This window comes from Petromyzon marinus, chromosome 55 (genome assembly GCF_048934315.1).
Source record: "Petromyzon marinus isolate PM22_M1 ecotype Great Lakes invasive population chromosome 55, UKy_Petmar_22M1.pri1.0, whole genome shotgun sequence".
In the NCBI taxonomy this organism is placed as follows: Eukaryota; Metazoa; Chordata; class Hyperoartia; order Petromyzontiformes; family Petromyzontidae; genus Petromyzon; species Petromyzon marinus.
The window spans coordinates 7,307,056-7,333,517 of NC_133721.1; the positions used below are offsets into that span (position 1 = coordinate 7,307,056).

Here is a 26,462-nt window from a genome sequence, read left to right on the forward strand (position 1 = left end):
CTCTTTGAACACGCAGCCTGAGATAGTTTTGTAACGTTGACTTAGACTGCGGTGCAACTGATGAAGACCATTCGTGACAACTTGGCTATTCAGTAACGTCCCCAATTTACGTCTCTCCCCCCCCCCGCCTTCTAAGTCGTTTGGCAAATGCGTCGTCACTTTATTGTTCACACCGCCACCCCACGCGCGTCGCCTCAACCCCACACTCACGTCACCCACAGCTTCTCAGCCTTCGCCTCCACCACCGACTAGGGCTGAACGAGGAATCGATTTGAAATCGATTATTCGATTTCAGCTATTCGATTAATCGATTTCAAATCAATTAATCGTGATTTGAAACAATGCGATTGGCAAATCGTAAAGGTTGCGATTGTTTGCGATTTGGAAAGTCCTGCTACTTTCTTATTGTAATTTCTTTATTATTTTATTATTAAAACTTTATTTCTTTAACTTAACAATCGTTCTATGTCTGATTGTTCTATTTCAATTAAAACACTTTAATAAATACATGTTGGAAGCAATTCATATATTTTAAGTTCTCATCCTTGCATTAGAATATATAGAGCGGTTCATATGTTGATGGTATCACGTGGTAATGCTCCATCACGTGTTTTAAATCTATTACTCAGTGAATATTGATCTGAAGCTTGACTTAAAACAATCTTAATCGCAAATCAAATCGCAATAGCTGTCAGAAAAATCGCATTTTTATATTTTCCCCAAATCGTTCAGCCCCACCACCTACCCTGTACACGAAGCACTTTGTGTCGTACGTAAATAAATTTACCATACTGCAGAGTGCGATACATCATTTACGTACAGTCTTTTGGTGATATTTTTTAGTGTACTCTACATTTGCTAGTACATGTACTGCTGTACACAGGTGTTGAGCACAGTATTTGTGAGTAATTTAATGCACCGTTGCGGTCACGCCCAGGATGAAGACGCGTGCGTTAACGAAACATCGCTTCGGTTCATCGTCGTTTCGATATTTGTCGTGGCACCTTTCAGGAAGGCTTCCCCGACATAAGCCGGGGGTACGACTGTACACGTATATAAAACGGAGGCCGATCTAATGATAAATTTGTGCTCCGTTTTACACAAACGTTAAATAACTACGTGTGGACTAAAAGTTAGTCAACTACACCAAGAGAATAGCTAAATGAAGTCCGTAGACTTTGAACAAAAAACTCAAATATTACCAGCTGTTTCAAAATACAGCAGCAATTCCCTGGTGCCATCAGCATTCGTAACATCGTGAACCACGAGAGCAACCCTCCTTTGACTGCATCAGGCATCGAACACCGGATGGAAATCCCACTGTTATTGCTATTGCAAGTTTGTTAAACATGTACGTGAACGAAAAACGTGTTCAATTGCGATGGAGCCAGAGGACATTCCTGCCACAATCCGAGGTGAACTCGGGAATGATTCTAACTCCGAGCCACTAAGCTTGACCCGGACCTGCCCACCATCACGAAGGTCCTTTAGCGATTGCGATAGGAGGTCATTTACACCACGCCTATGAATGCGCAACACGTATACGCACCCGTATATGTACGCGAGACAAAGAGCCTCCATTTACCGTCGCAAAATTATAACGTTGAGAAAAGTGCTGTGAGTGAGAGCACCTGTTTAAACCAGCAAAGCATGTGATGACGGTCACCATCACATGTACACATCGAGCAGCCTTTTCCCATGCACGCTGATAAAGCCAACCCTTTCAAGGCTGAGTTGACCCCGTCGAAGCCCAGACTGCGTTCATATACGATCATCAACGGATGAAGTCCCACCTCTTGGTAGCAAACGCCAGACTCAACAGTGGAGCCCCAAACACTGAGCAGTTTTCTTTTTAAAGGCTAAGCTAGCCGAGATGAAGCCCAGGCAATATTGTAGCTTACATTTGCAAGCGATGTGTAAGGCGATGACATTGATGGCCGGTTATTTAGAATCGCGGCTAAATGTATGAACCAAAATAACGTAAAGTAGTGGTTATATGATTCCTATTTAACACGTAGGCTTTCGCGACCAATATTATCCATAATAGAGGTGTTTTGGGTTAGATCGCGTAAATATAAATGTGTCGTTAAACCCGCCACCACCCGACACAGCCAATTAGTAAGGTTTGTCATGTAAAAAAAAACGTTCCAATTCGAACACTTCGAATTGTAAATGTTGCGGGTTTTACTCTCCAACACACCGGTGTGCTGTACTCGTCACGAATTGGCACGTTCTGTTTACGTGACAAACCCTTTACTGATTGGCTGCGCGGGGTGGTGGCGGGTTTAACGATACATTTATATTTACACGATTTAACCCTTGACTTAAAGCTTTCGTGACTGCAGGAATTCATATTCTTTTTTTGTTAATTGATTTGTTCTACGTGACTTTACCGAAAGACCCAAAGAATACGATCTAACCCAATAACCTCTATTATGATTCCTATCGTGTGCACACATATATACTGTACTGTGCTTGCTACCTCTCTGTCAATCCACTGCTGAATGAATGCCCTCCAAGCCATGTCAGCCAATGGGAGCTGGCTGACCATACTTCACCACCCCGGTGATCGCCGGTTGACAAAGGAGGGCGGGTCCGGGACCGGTTCAAATATCACTCGCCCACGGATTGCCATAGCCATGGCCGGGAATCAAACTAGGGTCTCTGAGGTCAGAGAGCGACGCGCGAGCCGCTATCCACCTGCATTATAGCTAACGACACAGTTCATGGACGAGGACGACGTTGCTATCAACGAGTGCCGTATGGTTCCAGTGCCGCTGTTTCTCGTTTTTTCCAGACGTGTCCTTTTTTTTTTCTTTCTCGAGGACTGTGCAGGCCGTGGGGATATTTACGTTGGACCATGGACACGTTGTGTCAAGGTTATGCAGAGGTTCGCGCAGCAGGAAACACTCAGCGATCACGGGAGTGCCAGCAATGTTTTCTCCCCGTGTACAGTGGGTCTAAAGTTACAGCACATGCGTGACACCACGATTCGGCTGTTGATGGTTTTGTTTCACCGCTGGCTTTTTACCAATTGCAGCGTAAGGCAGCGACATTCAAGATTCGTGAAAGCAAAGGCTTGCTTGTACGTATGCTGAACTTCTGTCGCGCCAATCGGAGGTGCTGGGGAAGGACAAAAAAAACTAAACACAAAAAGCAGCTCTAAAGAAATTACTTTTCAGTATAGATTTAAAAGTGCATAGCTCCAGTGGCTTCCTAATATCGGAAGGAAGAGCGTTCCAGACGGCCGCAGAAGCGCGTCTGAAAGCGCCACGCGATGCGGCGACCGTCTTTGTTCGGTGGCGAGCCACAATTCACTTCTGCAAGGATGTCCGGAGTTGGCGTGATGATGATGATTTACGCTCCTTGACGAGATCATCAAGGTATTGCGGTTCATTTGCGGCAAGCGCTGCATGGATAAGAGAGCAGTGTGAATATTCATACAAAACGTACGCACTGCTGCGGATATTGTGGGTGAGTATTGTGTGTGAGTATTGTGGGTGAGTTTTGGGGATTGAGTATTGTGGGTGAGTTTTGTGAGTTTTGTGGGTGATTATTGCGAGTACTGTTGGTGAGTATTGTGGGTGAGCTTTGTGATTGTTGTGGATTAGTATTGTGGATGAGTATTGTGGGTGAGCATAGCGAGTTTTGTGGGTGAGTATTGTGAGCTTTGTGGATTAGTATTGTGGGTGAGTATTGTGAGTATTGTGGGTGAGTATTGTGGGTGAATATTGTGGATGAGTTTTGTGAGCATTGTGGGTGAGTATTGTGGGTGAATATTGTGGATGAGTTTTGTGAGTATTGTGGGTGAGTATTGTGGGTGAATATTGTGGATGAGTTTTGTGAGTATTGTGGGTGAATATTGTGGATGAGTTGTGTGAGCATTGTGGGTGAGTATTGACCGAGGTTTCATCCCTGCAATTGTTTGCTCGCACCACGGCTGAAGAGCCTCCACTCGAGGGAGCTCCAGACAGCCCCTCTCTCGAGGCCATTTGGACCACTCCCACACTGGCCAGAAATTCTGCAAGGCGCGGGAGCACCCACGTTTTACTGCACTGCACATGACATGCCGAAGGAGTTAGCTGTGGTCTACCTCGATATATACTGGGTGGGTGGACAGAGACTTTGGAGAGGGGGGGAGGGTGATTTGAAAAACACTTGTCCACTTCTTAGCTGCCACACCAGGAGATTGAATTGAATGGGGGGGGGGGGGCGACTTCTGGATTTCGGGTCAAGTGTGCCGACCATTACACCGTGACAGCATCGCAGTGTGCGGTATAGAAACGGGATACATAGTACTCGAATAGACGTGGATGAATTATTGGCGTCGCTTTCATATGCCTGTGCACGGTAGTTATTCTTAAACCTGGGTGCGCACAGGGAGACGTGATGCAAAACAAAGAGGTGCAAATGCACTTTGGATTAAAAAAAAAAGTGAGAATAAGGCTCTGTGAGTGCGATGCTCAGTGTGGTGCCGAGCTAGGCATGGCAATTCCCCAGCGCCTATACATGCATGTGGGATAAGTTGTGATCCAATTAAACATGAGGGCAATCTGTCCGTGGACGCTGAGTCATTGGTGAGTCACTGTCTGACGGAATGGTCACTGCATGAATACTAAAGACAAGATTAAAGAGGACTGAGTCACCAGAAATAAACACGGTTCCTTTCTTAAGCCTTGCACTGCGATCTCTCCATTCATGTATTCAGTCATCAGAAGTTAGTCACCGATTGTAGCACTGCAGCATTATTTGCTGAACGTGGCATTTTTAATTTGGCAGCGAGGCAACGAGACACGTGCAGCTGTCCTAACACCTACCATACATTTAGCCGTTGTCATTGTTTTCGTGAGAAGCCATAGGGACAAGTGTAGCCGTGGTTGAATGACTCTTGCAGAAGTTTTAATCCATTATAGGGGCCCACAGCAGCACCAATAATAAGCAGAATTCAAGCCACTAAACCCCCACAATCAGCCACCCTCGTGCCAAGGGCGGCTATTATTACTCTCGCCAAGCACACACTGCCATTATCAGTGTATACGGTGTTTATATTTAATTCAATCTTTAGTTAACTGCTACATCCGCCTCAGATTAAGATATGTTTAACAAGGGAATCCTGGCAGTGACTTGCTGGCGTAGCTTCAGTAAATTATTTAAAGGCACATCATCAGTCACCAACTTTGTCAGCAACCTTCTAACAAAACAACATCATATTAATACTCCTATGCATACACAGGTGATACAGCAGAAAGGTTACGCAAAGACCCGTGAATAAAGGTGTGTTGTGTAACCATCCGATGATTTAAAAAAAGTATACCACGGCATGCCAACTTGCACATCTGCGAATCTAGTAATGGTAATTACTGAACATTTTAGGCCATTGCTTGCTCATGATAATATTCCCACTCGCAACCCAGAGGCTGAGCTGGTTCTGCAGTTGAAACAATGGGGCCAGTTTCTTAAATCTCCCCCCCCCATCTTCCGGCCTTGTTTCTACCCAAGATCGTAAGCGGATTCACCGCATATCACGGAACCTTTTTTTGCCAGTGTCAAAGTATAAAAATAAGAATAGATTTGATCTTTTCTGGCAACAAAACCGGAGGTGTTAAGAAGTTCAAACACCAAATATAAACCTTTTGCAAGGAATCAAGTTCCTGCATTAACCACACACAGTACTTGTGGTGAACATGCAAACAAACATGCTCTGATAATATCATTAGACCTCTTTTGCCAGTACCAAAATGTAATAATAGGGGTTTTCCCCTTTTTTTCTGGCAACAAAACTAATTTTTTTACGAGGATTCATGTCTGCATTAACCACAATACCTGCAGTCAAAATGCAAACAAAAAACATACTATGATAACATATGCATTGTGGCCAAAGAGGTCTAATGATGTAGATGCTCACCCCGAGCCCTCATTACTTTGATAGTGCGTTGTCTTTGAGCTGTACGCCTTTTGGCATCATGTGGTCGAGCACCAATTGGGTCGAGGCTCAAAAGAAAGTCGTCCCTTGGTGTGGACCAATCAGTTTCAAGGACAATGCATATATTATCATAGTATGATTTTTTGTTTGCATTTTGACTGCAGGTATTGTGGTTAATGCAGACATGAATTCTTGTAAAAAGGTTTCAGTTTTGTTGCCAGAAAAAAGGGGGAAAACCCTATTATTATGCTCTGATAATATATGGGCATTATCCTTCAAACTGATTGGCCTACACCAGAAACAGCTTTCTTCATGACCTAATCTCACCAGTGTCAGACCAGAGAATGCCAAAAGGTAAAACGGTCAAGTAGTTATAATTGCTCACCCCGAGCTGTTCGTCTTTTGGCGTTCTCTGGTCTGACACCGGTGAGACTAGGCCCTGATGACGGATTCGCCGCAGCCAAACAACGGCAGGGCACACGTGGTGGTGTGAAGTGTAGAGTCTCCTGCTCGTTAGAAGGCGTCTGGCCAGTGTTGAAAAGCGAGCCAATAATTCCCCATTGCATGGGCTGGCCCCAGCTTCGAGCGGAGGGCCTTCTACCAGCAATGGTATGGCCACGTATTTTTTTTAAAATGGATTGATTGAAATAGTTTACCCGGATGAATCCCATTTGCAAGGTTATCCCACCCTTGCCTTTTACCTCATACTTGCTCGTTATATATCCCCGGTTCCTAATAATATAATCAATCGGATGACCAGACCTACCTAAAAATAAAAACAATGAATTAACAATTGAACACTTTTTTTATTTTATCAACACGTGTTCTGGGGGCTCAGCGCGGTCGTGCATAATAATTCTGCGATGGCGTACGGGGTTGGATAACACCACGGTGTGTGTGGTGACTGGAGGAGTGGGATTGGAATGTTTTGCTCGATCTCAATAAAAAGAAACAACGGCAGTAACCTGAAGTATAACTCTGGAGGCGGTGTCCCTCAAACCTTGCCGGCCCCGTGGACCACTCAGCCCCCGACGCAAACATTTCTGCGGCCCACCTGGTGGTCGTGAGGACCACACTTCAGAGAACCACTGCGCTATCGGTACGAAAGATGTCTCCGGTGTTCAACATTGGGGAAGAAAGGTTCAGCAAATAAATAGAAGCCTGATTAGTTGGGTGTGTACATTATGTGCCCATTATATAGATGCTGAGTGATATGTGACTTGGTTCCGGACACCTTCCCCCCAACACACTGCGAACTCTTCACCTGCACTGCCCTGTGTGAGGTTTCGTCAATCAACCCCCCCCCCCCCCCCCCCCAGAGAATCAGAATATTTTTTGTACTGAAGGAATCCGATGAGCCATAAAGCTCTTTTCCACAGACGTTCAGTACGGGTGAGTCAGAACGTTACAACATACAATACAGAAACCTGATAGGAGTGATTTTTTAAAACTTAAAACCGCTTGCGTTGCGATCGAAACGTCGTGGGTTTAATTGCTTTTATTATTTTCAATTTATTTATTTTGAATTGTATTTGATTAAATTTCGATTTGAAGCTTTCGTGACTGCAATGATTCATCTTCTTTGGTTCTTTCGGTAAAGTCACGTAGAATGAGAATAAAATAATAAATTGATAAAATAAAATAACACAATAATATTCTCACGACGTTTCGGCCACAACACAAGCGGCCTTCATCAGGTGAAGGGAGCGAGACTGTTTGGTAGGACAGCGCTGTCCTACCAGACAGTCTCGCTCCCTTCACCTGATGAAGGCCGCTTGTGTTGTGGCCGAAACGTCGTGAGAATATTATTGTGTTATTTTATCAATTTATTATTTTATTCTCATTCTACGTGACTTTACCGAAAGAACCAAAGAAGATGTATTTTATTATTTTAATTTTCTATCTACGTGACTTTACTGAAAGAACCAAGAAAACGATAGGAGTGCAAAGTATAGGAAAGGTAAACATATCACTTTAAAAATATATACGAATAAAACTAAAATATATATCTTTTTTTTATCTTACCAGCTAAGGCCCCACTGAGCTATGTAGCTCTTTTTCAGCATCGACCTGGTCACAAATTATATCTCAACGAATTGACTTATCACGCGGAAATTTAAGGCAACAAAATAATCTAAATAATAATTTAAACGCACGTGTCTATGGTGCTGGGAGGCCTTAGGCATTGGATTTACAAAGCAAAGAAATTATTCAAATTATTAATAACATAATTAGGGTTTTAATTTTTATGATTCCAAATTCAAATGTAAACAGACACAGCGTGAGTCAGTCTCGATGTGTAATTTTAACATCATATCATATCCCTTTGGCATGTACACGTGTGAGTGTGTGCACGTATGGCCATGCGCGTCTGCCAGTCATTTCGGTCAGTCAACCCATAACAACTGGATCTGTTCCGTGACCTCCTGTCAGCGAGCCTTTGACACTTCACGTGGCCTCAAAGTGCACCGAGCCTGGAATAAGCACTGTGGCGACGTCACCTCTAACGAGTGGCGAATGACAGCTGGGGCCGTAGTTGTACTTGTGTGTGTGTGTGTGCGCGCACACGTATGTCGATTATGGATGTGCGGCCAGGGGAGGCAGGGAAGGCAGAGCCTCACCTGTCACACTCCAATGAAAATAGCTGTTACAAATGTCATTTATATACGTGACATTATCTGTGTCTGAGGGGTTGCGCAATGAGAGTGGAGGCTGAGCTAGTCGCTGACTCCTCGCCTCTCGTCTCTCCGTGCATTTGGAGCGGGGCTCCGCAAAATTTGTTGATTTTGACCATAAAAATTGATTGGAATCATACGGAAGTGGCATAACACAGATCAGTGGAAAAATCTTTTTTTTTTATTTTGTTACGTTTTTACTTTTCGTAACAGCTATTTTCATTTGAGTATGGCAGGTGAGGCTGTGGCTCCTCCGCCTCCCCTGACCGCACGTCCCTGATGTACATGCATGGCGGGGAGCGGTAGTGTAGCGGTTAGCGCGCTGTGCTACGAACCCACCTCCCCGAGTTCGATTCCCGTTCACGGCCAATACCAGTGACGATTATCTGAACCGGTTCTGGGCCTCCCCTAGGTTGACTCTCAGCCTCAAATGACTACCTGGTGCGGTGTGTAAACATCGCCACTGGGGAGATAAAGGTGGCCGGGCGTGGTCGAGGCCATCCACCCACCCCCTCATGTGACGCGTCCGGCCTTCATAGGTGCTCGCTAGCAGCACTTTCCTCAAAAGTCTGCTCAGGCTATCGGGGGGAACTTTGTCTTCATCCATGTATGTATTGGCAACAGTGAAGCAGTGGATTGTACATTTAACTTGTAAGCTCAGTCACCCGGGTTCAATTCCCAATCACAGATTGCACCAGTGTAAAGTGATATCAGAAGCTGCCCTGGACCTTCTTTGGGTCAACTCAGCCTCAAATGAGTCCCTGGTGCAGTATTGCGCACCAGAAACTAAAACAAGCCGTGGATTGTTGTGGCCATGACACTCTCCCACCTTGTGCCGTTCCAGCCTGAACAAGTAAAAACAAACTATGAAACTAGGAACTGTTTTTTTTTGTTATTTTACCCGGTAAGGTCCACTAAACTGTATAGCTCTTTTTTTGCAGAAGGGACCTGGCCACAAATGACAGCTCAGCGAAGTGGCTTATCACGTGGAAATTTAGAGCAGCCAAATACTCTTAAACGCGCGTTGATTCTGAATGTGAAGGGAGAAAACCGGGGGGCCAGGAGAAAAATCTACGTGACAACGGGGGGAGAGAGACACGCAAACTCCAAATATACAGCAGGCGTCAGGGCCGGGATCGAAGCCATGACCTCCTGTATACCAGGCGAGGTAGTTAACATCTCCTAGTCACCGTAACACCCCCACAGTGCTCGCTAAACAGCACTTCTGTCTGCGGGACGAGTGTCTGTCATGTTTATGGTTGCGTACGAACGGATATATTTGGACGTGTGTGGAAAGTGGTAGTGTAGCGGTTAGCGCACTGCGCTACGAACCTGGCGATTCAGGTTCGACTCCCGTTCACGGCCAACACCAGTGACGATTATCTTAACCAGACCTGGGCCTCTCCTCGGTCGACTGAGCCTCAAATGAGTACCTGCTGCGATCTGTTAACATCGCCACTGAGGAGACAAAGGCGGCCAGGCGTGGTGTTGGCCACCCAGCCCTTCGTGTGTCGTGCCGGCCTTCATAGCCGCTCGCTAGCAGCACTTGCCCCAACGGCCTGTTAAGGCTATACGGGGATCTTTTTCTTTGTGTGTGTGTGTGTCTCCATGTTAATTTCCGCGGAAAAAAAAAACGCGTGCTCAAATCGCGTCCAAAAAGGTTGGGAAGATGCACAGTTATGTGGACAGTTGTTCAATGTTACACGCCTTGGAATTTGAACGTTCAGGAATGTGGGTGTTCAAGTGCAAAAAAAAAAACCTCTTTGCCACATGTTTCCTCCACCCCTCCTCCTCCCCACCCAACGCTGCAGCAACATTGACTCTGACTGTCCTGGCAATGCACGTCAGAAGGAACTAGCCCTAGGCAGAAATAGTGGCTGCAGTACGGCAATAACATTGGGTAAAGGCGCAGCCCTGCAATTGCTTGATCGTGCCCCCTGCAGAGGCAACTCAATCTTCAATTAAACTAAACTCTTTATTGTATATAGCTCTTTTTTCCAGAAGGGGCACGGCCACAAATGATAGCTCAACGATGTGGCTTGTCTCGTGGAAATGTAGAGCAGCCAAATACTCGCAAGGAAACGTTGATTCTGAACGTGGAGGGGAAAAAAACCGTGAGGATCCGGAGGAAAAAACCACGCGACCACGGGGAGAGAGACACGCAAACTCCAAATACACAGCAGACGCCAAGGTCGGGATCGCACCCACGACGTCCTGTACACCAGGCGAGGGAGTTAACATATCCTAGCCACCGTGATGATGATGAGAGAGAGACACGCAAACTCCAAATACACAGCAGGCGCCAGGGTCGGGATCGCACCCACGACGTCCTGTACACCAGGCGAGGGAGTTAACATCTCGCCACGGTGCGAAAGAAGTTCAACGCACATGCATACATCACGCTGGGAGCACCCAAACTTTACCCCACCACACACCCCATCCCCTGGGTGCCGAGCGACGAGGCTGTGGCGGACTTGGACCATTGTTTCTAAAGCATCCCTCTTCCAGGGCTAGGCGGATGATTGCAGCATGGGTTTATGACAGACGGCGACGGCTTGGGGAGCCCTTCATCCAGCAGTGGACTGACCATGACAGACGATAATGAATGTGCGTGATTAATATTTACGAAACATACTTTGTGTACATCCGAATACAAAACCTCCTGAAAACAAATGAAGGGGTTCAGCATTGAATTGTATTGCATTTCCAATAACCCCAAAAATCGCATTGATGCTTTGTCTAATGGTGGCTTCAAAAACAAGTCGGGCCTTATGTGAGCACACACGTACACACAGTGCCTTCTCTAAGCTGCCTGCTGCTCATAAGGAGGTCTTCTGTTAAGTCGATACAATTATTTTGGACTCCCAAAGCCGACACACAATCGCTTTGCCTTGTAAAAGTGACTTAATAACATTAGATTTTTTGTTTATCAGCTTTCTTAAAATCTGGTCAAATGGCACTGTGGCTCAGCTTACAATTGTAAAATTGTACATTCAACTCTGCGTTGGAGGGGGGGGGGCCCTCTGAGCCGATCATCCATCATTCGTTCAGGGGTGATGCATTGCTTACCACATTGCGGGAAATCAACAGCGGTCATCCTATGGACAGAATGGCCCCTGCAATTGAAATCATAATTTCCAAAGTCTCTTGGGCAGGGAGAAATGTTGATGCGGTTCTTAACAGAACATATAGGTCATGTGCAGAGTCTAACCGGAGGGGGGGAAAAAAAACATTTGAACTGTTTAATAAATGCATCTCCGATTAGCACGGTTGGCTACGTACGGTGCGAAAGAAGTTCAACATACATCCATGCATCATTGTCTAGACCTCTGACCAGAGCACTCACAATGTACCTAATATCATCCACTTTTCGGAGGTTAAGCAGATTTGAGCCTGGATAGTGGTTGGAATGGGCGACCCCCATGCACACAACAGGTGCTATAGGCTACTGTGGGACTACTCTCGTCAGCAAAGGACAATGCAGCAAAATCCATTGTTGTACTGCACTCTGCTCTAATGCCTATGCCCCCCCCCCCCCCCCTGACCAACCCACACTGATGAACGTGGGGAAGTATGGTAGCTCTCGGGGTGCACGTGTTAATTGTTATACAAAAAGCACAAAACAACGTGAACTTCTGGAACCTATGGCCCACAATTGTGAGATTCATTACATCCATTGCAACCACAGTTGAAAGTTGAACTCATGATACAATGTATGGCATTGTTTAGAAATGCTTTCGATGTGACAACCTAGCATTCGAGTAAACTGCAACATTGCTGCACGGCTGAACTATATTCCCTTGACATATAGCATGCACAATTCTGATTAATTTGGCAATTACTAGCAGTATATAGCAATATACGACACAATAAGGTAAGTAATGTAGTTGTGCAATAAACAATAACAATCAACATTACATAAGGCGTATTTGGATGACATAGATCCGTTTAATTCCGCACTTTTAAGTAGTTTCCTTGTTGTTAATGACCAACCAAAAGAATACATTTGGAACTCTCACGGAGTCGTGCAACCTTGCGTGTGTACAAGACGACCCATTGAAGTGGATATCACGGAGCTACCTCGAAGAGCCCTTCAAGTGACCTCTGATCCACACGGCAGGGGGCAGCACTTTCCCACCCTGTCCTTCGCCTAAGAGCGATGCTCACTGCATGACGTTCGGACTTGAACATTTAAATTCAAACCAAATTAAATGCAGAACAATTTTTATGTCACGCGGGTGTTTTTTTGTGTTGTCATTGGTGGGACGGGCGGACACCACCGGCTCACTCCACTCGAGAAACCCCCGCGATTACTTACAGGGTGGCTGCCTCGATTTGAGCCCAGGCCCCTTCAGCAGAAACGGCTCAGTGCGCTGACCTCTGGACATTTCAATTGATTGTGACCACAGCAGCAAAGAGCACTCACTTGATGTAGTAGCGCTGGCCGGAGGGAGTGGTGGCGACCTCCCAGCCTGGAGGCAATGGAGGTTCCGCAACTGCAAGCGTCGCTTGCTGAAGCTCACTGCAAGACAGCTGTCTCCCATGCTGCTGCTGATGAAGGTGCTGATGCTGCAAGTGATGCTGCTGCTGCTGATGATGCTGCTGCTGCTGCTGAAAAGGTCCAAATCCTCCGAGTCCTCCCTGAATCTGCTGCAGATTCGCCGGAGAGGAGTGGGAGCGGCTGTGCTGTGGGACAATCCCGGGAGGGAGCGAGGAGGATTGGATCGGCGGCGGCGGCGGCGGCGGACCCGCGTTATGTCCGCCGCCGCACGGAGACGTGGAGTCGGCGCTCGACTGTCTCGAGTGCGAGCCAGAGTCGGGCTCCCTGAAGAAGGACGGAGGGAGTTTCCTGTAGCGCCAGGGCAGCGCGCCTCCCTGGCAGGGCCTGGCCACTGCGCTCACCTGGGGGTTCATCACGGTGTTGAAGAGCGTCTCGAGGTCCGTCTCAGAGTCCCCGCGCACGTGAAGGACCTGCTGCCCCATAGGGCCCAGTTGATGGTCGCCGCCCAGCTCCATGGGTTGGAGAGATTTCGTCGGAGTTTTAGAATGAGCGCACTAAACTAAAAAAAGTTACCAAAGCTGGAATCCCACACGGGACACTTCTGAAAATAACTCCGTAAGGCTTTTTTTTCCTGCGGAGAATATAGTACAACAAAATACGTGGGAAATTAACATCTACAGCGCGGATGTCGCCGTTGCTTTAAGGCAACATGTAAACGATACGATTGCTCTCCGGGTGAGGTTCAGTCGCGTTGGTGAAGAACACTCGACCAGTTGAACACAAAGTTATTTTAGACGGAGCAGCAGCAAGCAAGCAGGCAGACAGGCAGCACCGGCAACAGCAGCTTCCCAAGTTGAACAGCTCTCAGCGTCCAGAGAGCACGAAGTGTTGGCTGCCGGCTTATTGCCGTCCTTGCTCTGGTCGCTCTTCCTTCTCGCTGCCGATTCTCAAGCTCACGGGTTGAACACTCAACAGTGCGTTCTATTCAGGTTCTTGTTCTCGCTGTTGTTGTTGTTGCTGCTGCTGCTGCCGCTCTCGTCTGCTCTTGGCAGCGAGGGTCGTTGACAGCGAGAGAGGGAAACTAAAATAGAAGCTCAGACGGGGAGCGGCGGTAGGCGACAGAGAGAGAGAGAGACTGCGAGACGGGGGGGGGTGTGTGCTAAGTTGGAGCTGTGCTAACCCGTGCTGCAATGTGTCCTGTGGTGCGTGGACTGCCACTTTCAGGTCATCAAATCAGCACCAACTCACAAAAGCACCGCCTTCTCATTATGCATGAGCCCATGCTGTAAGGTTGTTTTTTTGTTGTGTTTTAAAGGGACAGCCGCTATCGAACGCAGAGATAATAGGGTACTCCGTTAAAGTTAGATAAAGGGTTTATTTTTTTTAGGACGAACGGCAGTGGTAGACGCAGGGGTTAATTTTTTATTAGAGGTTCGAAGTAGGGTTGATGATGGTAAAATTTCGGGTAAGGGATCAGGATTATTTTTATGGTTAGGGGGTCAATTTATGGATCGGTTTGTCGGGGATGAATTGTGGTTAGGGTATAGTGGTAATGTGCAAGTTAGGAGTGTTAAATAGTTTAAGTGAGCAGTCAAAGCGTCTTCCCGACGCGAGTTATTATGGAACATACATTCCACATTCGCACGTCAAGGGCGAGTGTATATATAGATTATGTCACGGTTAACGTCAGTGTGGGGATATAGACAGGGATACACTGAAGGGCTTGGGGAATGGTGAAGCAACAGGGCCGTTGTTGTGCTCTGACTTAGGCGAATGCTGCGAAACGCAAATCCCGTAAAAGATTCACTTCCGAAAAAAACATATTTGCGTACCATTGTAATCGCATACCATGCTGATGTCAGTCACATTCATAAACAAAGCTCCCCCCGAGTAGCCCTCATCAGACTGTTGGGGCAAGTGCTGTTAGCCAACACCCTATGATGGCCGCAAACGGTACACGAGGGGGTGGATGGCCAGCACCACGCCCGACTGTCTTTGTCTCCCCAGCGGCGATGATTTGTACACACCGCACCAGGTTACTCATATTGAAGCTGAGTCGACGTAGGGGGGGGGGTGGAGGTTCAGATAATCGTCACCGGTGTTGGTGGCCGTGAGTGGGATTACGAACTCTGGGGTCGACGGGTTCGTGGGGCAGCAGCGAAGTGCTCGCCGCTACTCGCATCGCCGTTCCACGCACAGTCACAAACACAGCCGGGTTCAAGTCTTGACGTCGAACTTCTTTCGCACCGTCCGTAGCCAACCGTGCTATATGTGTATGTATGTGGAACTTCTTTCACACCGTACGTAGCCAACCGTGCTGTGTGTGTACGAACGTGGAACTTCTTTCGCACCGTGCGTAGCCTACCGTGCTATATGTGTATGTATGTGGAACTTCTTTCGCACCGTGCGTAGCCAACCGTGCAATACGGAGGTGCGGGTGAAGGACAACAAACGGAGCGCAACAACAGGCAGCTGCAATGTTACCAAAAGTCAAACGAAACAGGAGCATTATCCAGCGGCACGGCGAATCAGAACCCCCCGTACTCTTTTGCAATGCGTGCATCCCATCAATGAAGCAAAATATGTATATATAAAAAACAACAACACCCAACACGTTCATCAACAAACAATAGAGCTCCTCGGTTCCGTTTCGAAGTCACACCAGGGGGGAGGGGGCCTTAAAATCGCCGCTTACACCACAGTCCTCTGGAGTCCGTGGCACGGCTTTATTTCAAGCACATTCCATTCATGACGCTCGACTCTCGGAGACCGCTTTTCCTCTGCCTGACTGCGTGGTTGATGGTGGTGGAGGGGTGGGATTGCTAGGAAAGGGCTGTGGCTCGTGTCGTTGGTGGTGGGTGTGGGGAGGGCGAGTTAGGGTGAGGGTTAGTAGGCGTATGAATGCTGGCTTGCACCCAGCAAATTCCAGCAGCAAAGCAACAGCGCCCACTCAGCTCCCTCGCTTGGCTTAATGCGAGGCAGCAGCATTTGGTTAGAGTTGTGCACGGGCTTGTGTGTGTGTGTACGGAGTCTTTTGTGGTCGATGAAACCACAGGGTAATGTGGTGCTGTTGTGTTGTATTATCTGTATTGGCTCTGCAGGCCGCGTGTCAATGTAGTAGTAGTAATGATAATGATCATACGGCGAAACTCGTCTAATTCGCTGTGTAATGTTGGCTGGTGATATTGTCAAAGGCTCTTTTTCCGTGAGATCTACTTCTCTTATCCGCAAAACGTAATGGCAAACAGTAGGATGGATATACTGTTAAACTTCGCTTATCCATGAATCACATGGATCGTGATGTTTAAATATGGTTAATGCATTGCACTATGAACCTGGAATCCTGAGTGGGTAGTGATATCTGCATTGGTACTACAGGCCCCATTTTCACCAAACCGCAATGACCAGTCTGGTGAAGTATTGTCAAACATCCTTACGAACCACGCAACATGGGGAATCCTTCGGCGAGCAGTGGATTAACAAAGGGATCTAATAATAGGGTTTTTTCCCTTTTTTCTGGCAACAAAACAGAAACCTTTTTTTACAAGGATTCATGTCTGCATTAACCACAATACCTGCAGTCAAAATGCAAACAAAAAAACATACTATGATAATATTTGCATTGTCCTTGAAACTGATTGGTCCACACCAATCTAAGTTACGAGTTAGTGAGTATTTTTATTATGAGACCACAACTGCACTCAAGCAAGTATAGTTTGTGGGATGCTGCTCACAATGTAGCAGCGCAGCCGTCGATAAGGGGCCGTCCATAAATGACGTCACGCACCTGGGGAGGGGGGTCAGAAATTTGTGACGATGCGTGACGAGGAGGGGGGGGGTTTGAGAAATGTGACGTCACATCAAAATGCGCAACTTTAAATAAATATAGACAACACGTTCTACTTAATCAAATAGACTTTTTAATAAATGTTTTCTCCTACAACATCAGACTCCAGCGCCCATTAAATACGCACTACAATGACAACAGTTTAAAGCGATTTGAAGCATGTTTTATATATATGGGGGGGGGGGGGCAGAGCTTTGTGACGTCATATTTGAGGGGGGGAGATATGACTTTTTGTGACGACCCCTAACATGTGCTGGGTTTGTTGGAGCATACCACATCACCCTGGTCAGTGCGGGTTAGCGACGGGGTCCACCCAAGGCAATTTCCCTGTTACTAGCCACTGATGTTAGTCGTGGCCTGGAATCAAACTTACGTGGTCCGGTTCGTAGCACGGTACCGCTGCTCCACCCAAAAGAAAGTTTTTTTTTTGGGGGGGGGGTTAGATCCCGTAAATATAACTGTGTCGTTAAACCCGCCACCACCCGACATAGCCAATTAGTAAAGTTTGTCATGTAAACAAAACATGCCAATTCGTTACGAGTACAGTACACCGGTGTGTTGAAGAGTAAACCCACAATTGTAAATGTTGCGGGTTTAACCTTAATAATTGTTCTGTGGCAGGTGTTGGAGGGTTTAACGATACGTTTATATTTACGCGATCAAACACCCCCCCCCCCAAAAAAAAAACTTATGTTATGGATAATATTGGTCGCAAAAGCTTACGTGACACAGAACGCTATCAATTCTCTAACTCTCTCTCTCGCTCTCTCTTCCTACGAAGTGTCTTCATTCCTACATCTTCATTCCTACATCTAGAATGACGTGATCTCAACTCTGCAACATTCTTTCCCGGTTGGCCGGGTTCTAAAAATAAATAAAAATAAACCCCCCCTAAACATTCCCCTCGTTACTTAAAACTCTGGAGATGAGCATATTTTCAGCGAATCGTGAGATGCGGCCGCATTTAGACGCATCACAGATCCAAATCAGCGGCGGGAAGTTTGGTCAAGCAACCCACACTCAAGCTACCCACACGGACCACAATGACGTGGAGCGGCGCTCATCCATGGAAATTGAAGACGCAATGAGTGGGGGGGGGGGGTCGCGGGAAAAGCGAGTTATGACGACGAAGCAGCAATGGATTTAGAACAACAGAAGAGCACTCGGTGTTGGTAAAGATGCGGCCCCTGAAATCGCTCTGCTCACGCCACTGCTGAAGGAAAGGCATCCACTGGAGGAAGAGCAGTCATTCATTTTTCGAATTCGTAATTTTTTTTTAATATATTTCAAGAGCCTCAATGCAAGGTGGTGCATACAAGACGGTGATGGTCCTTAATAAATAACGTCACAAAAACATATCGATTTAAAGCTTTCGTGACTGCAAGGATTCGTCTTCTTTGGTTCTTTCGGTAAAGTCACGTAGAATGAGAATAAAATAATAAAATAAAATAACACAATAAAATTCTCACGACGTTTCGGCCACAACACAAGTGGCCTTCATCAGGTGAAGGGATTGGACTGTCCAGAGGACAGCGTTGGAGTGGAGCTCTGGACAGTCCAGTCCCTTCACCTGATGAAGGCCACTTGTGTTGTGGCCGAAACGTCGTGAGAATTTTATTGTGTTATTTTATTTTATTATTTTATTCTCATTCTACGTGACTTTACCGAAAGAACCAAAGAAGATGGTCACAAAAACAGTTCTTGGTGATTCGCATGGCCTAATCTTCCACGCTGGAGTAGCCCACACTCTTACCCCACCACACACGGCCTGCTCTTCGATTGAGGATATTCACGTTTACACTGCTGGACGTACAGAGGGTGTGCGATTTGAAAAATATCGCCCCACTGTTTCAGTTGCCCCACCGGGAGAAAGAACCTGGATCTTCCGATACATGAATAATCATCGGCCGTCTGAAACGCTCTTCCGTCAGATAAGCCACAGGAGCTATGCACTTTTACGTACAGGTTTAAAACTCATTTATTAAGAACTGCTTTTTGTGTTTAGTTTGTTGTCCTTCCCCCGCACTACCGATTTGCACGGGTGACCACTACGTACGGTGCGAAAGAAGTTCAACACACACCGCGGCAACATTCCCTCTGTACACCACCACTGCACGAAAATTCCAACGGTATTGTGATGCATCGCCGTTATAACAAACAAATAAACGAATGAATGGACAATAAAGGTTGTGTTGCCTGTGCGACTGAGATCCAGGCCAAGGGAGGGCTATTTGCTCAGTCGCTCTCACCACCACCCCCACCCCCCGCCGCCACTAACCTTCCTTTTGCTCTCAGCCCAAGTGTTGGGAATGGATGGGTGGGGATGTATGCATGTGGGTCTTCTGTGGGCGGGTTTGACTCAATGGTGTGTGCGTTACATTTTGATGTAAAGCTTTCGTGACTGCAGGGATTCATATTCTTGGTTTAAAGATTTCGTGACTGCAGGGATTCATATTCTTGGTTCTTTCGGTAAAAGTCACCACGTAGAAGAAAGAAACAAGAATATGGTGTGTGCGTTGTTAGGAGAGGTGCCAGGATGGGGTTTGAAACTCAGAGGGGAATACATTGTCCAATGGAATGCTGCGTGTGTGTGTGTGCGAGCAAATGTGAGTCACCTGCCCGTACAGTCGGGGCTCAGCCTCTAACCCGTTGCTCTAAGACGTTAAGAACGCGCGAGTATGTTTTCAGCAACAACAAGGCAAATGTGTACTGCACTGGTACGTGCAGAGCCCTTCGTCAATCAACTGCTGGACTAGAGGCTGCCCGATTAGCGCGGTTATTGAACTGTACGTCACCACGCTGATGAGTTCGGTTGTTGGTGAAGGGAGTCCAGGCACTGGTGCGGGAGCGCAGAAGCACAGTACAACATTATTTTTTGTTGTTGTTGTTGTTGCTGCAACAACGCCCCCCTTGTTGCCTGTAAATGACCTTTTGATGCGTGGCGTCCAAACATGCGAGCACTAATCTTGGTTTTGAAGCTTACATGACTGCAAGAATCCACACGCTTTCGTTCTTTCGGTAAAGTCACGTAGGTAGAAAAATGACAAATCACGACGTTTCGATCGCAACACAAGCAAATCGTCATCAGGTGGGACAACCACAGCAAGAGAAATACTGCTGATGTAGGCGAGAGAGCAGCCGTGGCACGAGGTTTTATAGTGGGCCTCGGCAGTAGGGGGGGGGGGTGGGAGAGAAGGGGGGGGGGCAGAAAGTGGACCACCGCAGCAGCACTGGAGAGATTGGCTGTAGGGGGGGCGGGGGGGGCACTAGCCAAGCTCACCCAGGAATGGAGCTGCCACGGTGATTGACACGGTAACGGTTAGCGCAGTGGACTTCTGCGATCCAGAGGTCGGTCAGTTCGACTCCCATCTCTCGGCCAAGCAGTTGATACAATGTGGTACGCGTCTATTACATGAGGACGTCGGTGCACCGTCGTCAACGGGCGTGAGAGCATCCACGTGAAGATGTGCACGCGTCCTTCACGAGTTGAACATCAATGACGCCGGGAATGTGACCCGTGGACATGCAACCTGGACTACGGATCATTTAGTCAACCCGCTGTGCTCTGCGCTTCCACCAACGGTGGAGGGACAGCGAAAACGACACGGGGGGGGGGCCGACGGAGCCAGGGAGGGGGGCCGACGGAGCCGGGGGGGGGGCCGACGGAGCCGACGGGGCCGACGGGGCCGACGGGGCCGACGGAGCCGACGGGGCCGACGGGGCCGACGGAGCCTGGGGGGCCGACGGAGCCGGGGGGGCTGACAGAGCCAGGGGGGGGCCGACGGAGCCGGGGGGGGGGCGATGGAGCTGGGGGGGGGGCGACAGAGCTGGGGGGGGTGACGGAACCAGGGGGGGGCGATGGAGCTGGGGGGGGGGGGCGACGGAGCCAGGGGGGGGCCGACTGAGCCAGGGGGGGGCGAAGGAGTCGGGGGGGGGGCGACGGAGCCGGGGGGGGGGGGGCGACGGAGCGGGGGGGGGGCGACGGCGCAAGCAGAGGGAGCCGACACTGACTCACTCACACATCATACACTGACTCACTCACACATCATACACTGACTCACTCACACATCATACACTGACTCACTCACACATCATACACTGACTCACACACAAATCATACACTGACTCACTCACACATCATACACTGACTCACTCACACATCATACACTGACTCACTCACACATCATACACTGACTCACTCACACATCATACACTGACTCACTCACACCATGCACTGACTCACTCACACATCATACACTGACTTACTCACACATCATACACTGACTCACTCACACATCATGCACTGACTCACTCACACACCATACACTGACTCACTCACACATCATACACTGACTCACTCACACATCATACACTGACTCACTCATCATTCACTGACTCACTCACACATCATACACTGACTCAATCACACGATGCACTGACTCACTCACACATCATACACTGACTCACTCACACATCATACACTGACTCACTCACACATGATACACTGACTCACTCACACATCATACACTGACTCACTCACATCATACACTGACTCACTCACACATCATACACTGACTCACTCACACATCATACACTGACTCACTCACAAATCATACACTGACTCACTCACACATCATACACTGACTCACTCACACCATGCACTGACTCACTAACACATCATACACTGACTTACTCACACATCATACACTGACTCACTCACACATCATTCACTGACTCACTCACACATCATACACTGACTCACTCACACCATGCACTGACTCACTCACACATCATACACTGACTTACTCACACATCATACACTGACTCACTCACACATCATGCACTGACTCACTCACACACCATACACTGACTCACTCACACATCATACACTGACTCACTCACACATCATACACTGACTCACTCATCATTCACTGACTCACTCACACATCATACACTGACTCAATCACACCATGCACTGACTCACTCACACATCATACACTGACTCACTCACACATCATACACTGACTCACTCACACATCATACACTGACTCACTCACACATCATACACTGACTCACTCACACATCATACACTGACTCACTCACACATCATACACTGACTCACTCACACATCATACACTGACTCACTCACACATCATACACTGACTCACTCACACATCATACACTGACTCACTCACACATCATGCACTGACTCACTCACACATCATACACTGACTCACTCACACATCATGCACTGACTCACTCACACATCATACACTGACTCACTCACACATCATACACTGACTCACTCACACATCATACACTGACTCACTCACACATCATGCACTGACTCACTCACACATCATACACTGACTCACTCACACATCATACACTGACTCACTCACACATCATACACTGACTCACTCACACATCATACACTGACTCACTCACACATCATACACTGACTCACTCACACATCATGCACTGACTCACTCACACATCATCCACTGACTCACTCACACATCATGCACTGACTCACTCACACATCATACACTGACTCACTCACACATCATACACTGACTCACTCACACATCATACACTGACTCACTCACACATCATGCACTGACTCACTCACACATCATACACTGACTCACTCACACATCATACACTGACTCACTCACACATCATACACTGACTCACTCACACATCATACACTGACTCACTCACACATCATGCACTGACTCACTCACACATCATACACTGACTCACTCACACATCATACACTGACTCACTCACACATCATACACTGACTCACTCACACCATGCACTGACTCACTCACACATCATACACTGACTTACTCACACATCATACACTGACTCACTCACACATCATGCACTGACTCACTCACACACCATACACTGACTCACTCACACATCATACACTGACTCACTCACACATCATACACTGACTCACTCATCATTCACTGACTCACTCACACATCATACACTGACTCAATCACACCATGCACTGACTCACTCACACATCATACACTGACTCACTCACACATCATACACTGACTCACTCACACATCATACACTGACTCACTCACACATCATACACTGACTCACTCACACATCATACACTGACTCACTCACACATCATACACTTACTCACTCACACATCATACACTGACTCACTCACACATCATACACTGACTCACTCACACATCATACACTGACTCACTCACACATCATGCACTGACTCACTCACACATCATACACTGACTCACTCACACATCATGCACTGACTCACTCACACATCATACACTGACTCACTTACACATCATACACTGACTCACTCACACATCATACACTGACTCACTCACACATCATGCACTGACTCACTCACACATAATACACTGACTCACTCATACATCATACACTGACTCATTCACACATCATACACTGACTCACTCACACATCATACACTGACTCACTCACACATCATACACTGACTCACTCACACATCATGCACTGACTCACTCACACATCATACACTGACTCACTCACACATCATGCACTGACTCACTCACACATCATACACTGACTCACTCACACATCATACACTGACTCACTCACACATCATACACTGACTCACTCACACATCATGCACTGACTCACTCACACATCATACACTGACTCACTCACACATCATACACTGACTCACTCACACATCATACACTGACTCACTCACACATCATACACTGACTCACTCACACATCATGCACTGACTCACTCAGACATCATACACTGACTCACTCACACATCATACACTGACTCACTCAGACATCATGCACTGACTCACTCACACATCATACACTGACTCACTCACACATCATACACTGACTCACTCATCATTCACTGACTCACTCACACATCATACACTGACTCACTCACACATCATACACTGACTCACTCACACCATGCACTGACTCACTCACACATCATACACTGACTCACTCACACCATGCACTGACTCACTCACACATCATACACTGACTCACTCACACATCATACACTGACTCACTCACACATCATGCACTGACTCACTCACGCATCATACACTGACTCACTCACACATCATACACTGACTCACTCGTCATTCACTGACTCACTCACACATCATACACTGACTCACTCACACATCATACACTGACTCACTCACACATCATGCACTGACTCACTCACACATCATACACTGACTCACTCACACATCATGCACTGACTCACTCACACATCATACACTGACTCACTCACACATCATACACTGACTCACTCATCATTCACTGACTCACTCACACATCATACACTGACTCACTCACACATCATACACTGACTCACTCACACCATGCACTGACTCACCCACACATCATACACTGACTCACTCACACCATGCACTGACTCACTCACACATCATACACTGACTTACTCACACATCATACACTGACTCACTCACACATCATGCACTGACTCACTCACACACCATACACTGACTCACTCACACATCATACACTGACTCACTCACACATCATACACTGACTCACTCATCATTCACTGACTCACTCACACATCATACACTGACTCACTCACACCATGCACTGACTCACTCACACATCATACACTGACTCACTCACACATCATACACTGACTCACTCACACATCATGCACTGACTCACTCACGCATCATACACTGACTCACTCACACATCATACACTGACTCACTCGTCATTCACTGACTCACTCACACATCATACACTGACTCACTCACACATCATACACTGACTCACTCACACATCATGCACTGACTCACTCACACATCATACACTGACTCACTCACACATCATGCACTGACTCACTCACACATCATGCACTGACTCACTCACACATCATACACTGACTCACTCATCATTCACTGACTCACTCACACATCATACACTGACTCACTCACACATCATACACTGACTCACTCACACCATGCACTGACTCACCCACACATCATACACTGACTCACTCACACCATGCACTGACTCACTCACACATCAAACACTGACTTACTCACACATCATACACTGACTCACTCACACATCATGCACTGACTCACTCACACACCATACACTGACTCACTCACACATCATACACTGACTCACTCACACATCATACACTGACTCACTCATCATTCACTGACTCACTCACACATCATACACTGACTCACTCACACATCATGCACTGACTCACTCACACATCATACACTGACTCACTCACACATCATACACTGACTCACTCACACATCATACACTGACTCACTCACACATCATACACTGACTCACTCACACATCATGCACTGACTCACTCACACATCATACACTGACTCACTCACACATCATACACTGACTCACTCACACATCATACACTGACTCACTCACACATCATGCACTGACTCACTCAGACAGCATACACTGACTCACTCACACATCATACACTGACTCACTCACACATCATGCACTGACTCACTCACACATCATACACTGACTCACTCACACATCATGCACTGACTCACTCACACATCATACACTGACTCACTCACACATCATACACTGACTCACTCATCATTCACTGACTCACTCACACATCATACACTGACTCACTCACACATCATACACTGACTCACTCACACCATGCACTGACTCACCCACACATCATACACTGACTCACTCACACCATGCACTGACTCACTCACACATCATACACTGACTTACTCACACATCATACACTGACTCACTCACACATCATGCACTGACTCACTCACACACCATACACTGACTCACTCACACATCATACACTGACTCACTCACACATCATACACTGACTCACTCATCATTCACTGACTCACTCACACATCATACACTGACTCAATCACACCATGCACTGACTCACTCACACATCATACACTGACTCACTCACACATCATACACTGACTCACTCACACATCATACACTGACTCACTCACACATCATACACTGACTCACTCACACATCATACACTGACTCACTCACACATCATACACTGACTCACTCACACATCATACACTGACTCACTCACACATCATACACTGACTCACTCACACATCATACACTGACTCACTCACACATCATGCACTGACTCACTCACACATCATACACTGACTCACTCACGCATCATACACTGACTCACTCACACATCATACACTGACTCACTCACACATCATACACTGACTCACTCACACATCATACACTGACTCACTCACACATCATGCACTGACTCACTCACGCATCATACACTGACTCACTCACACATCATACACTGACTCACTCGTCATTCACTGACTCACTCACACATCATACACTGACTCACTCACACATCATACACTGACTCACTCACACATCATGCACTGACTCACTCACATATCATACACTGACTCAC

General features: G+C 47.1%; 1 protein-coding gene across 2 annotated transcripts in view; it reads right to left on the reverse strand.

Annotated features, from left to right (window-relative positions):
* The window catches only part of LOC116954415 (transcriptional coactivator YAP1-like), a 73,629-nt gene extending 59,300 nt beyond the window's left edge, over nt 1-14,329 (reverse strand). Inside the window, exon 1 of one of the 2 annotated variants that reach the window (XM_076052303.1) lies at nt 13,025-14,329. In XM_076052303.1, the coding sequence (XP_075908418.1) occupies nt 13,025-13,614 (590 nt within the window). In that variant the 5' untranslated portion in view covers nt 13,615-14,329. The remainder of the gene's footprint in view (nt 1-13,024) is intronic. The other variant, XM_032974905.2, reaches the window with a different exon arrangement.
* Between the last annotated feature and the right edge of the window lie 12,133 nt (nt 14,330-26,462).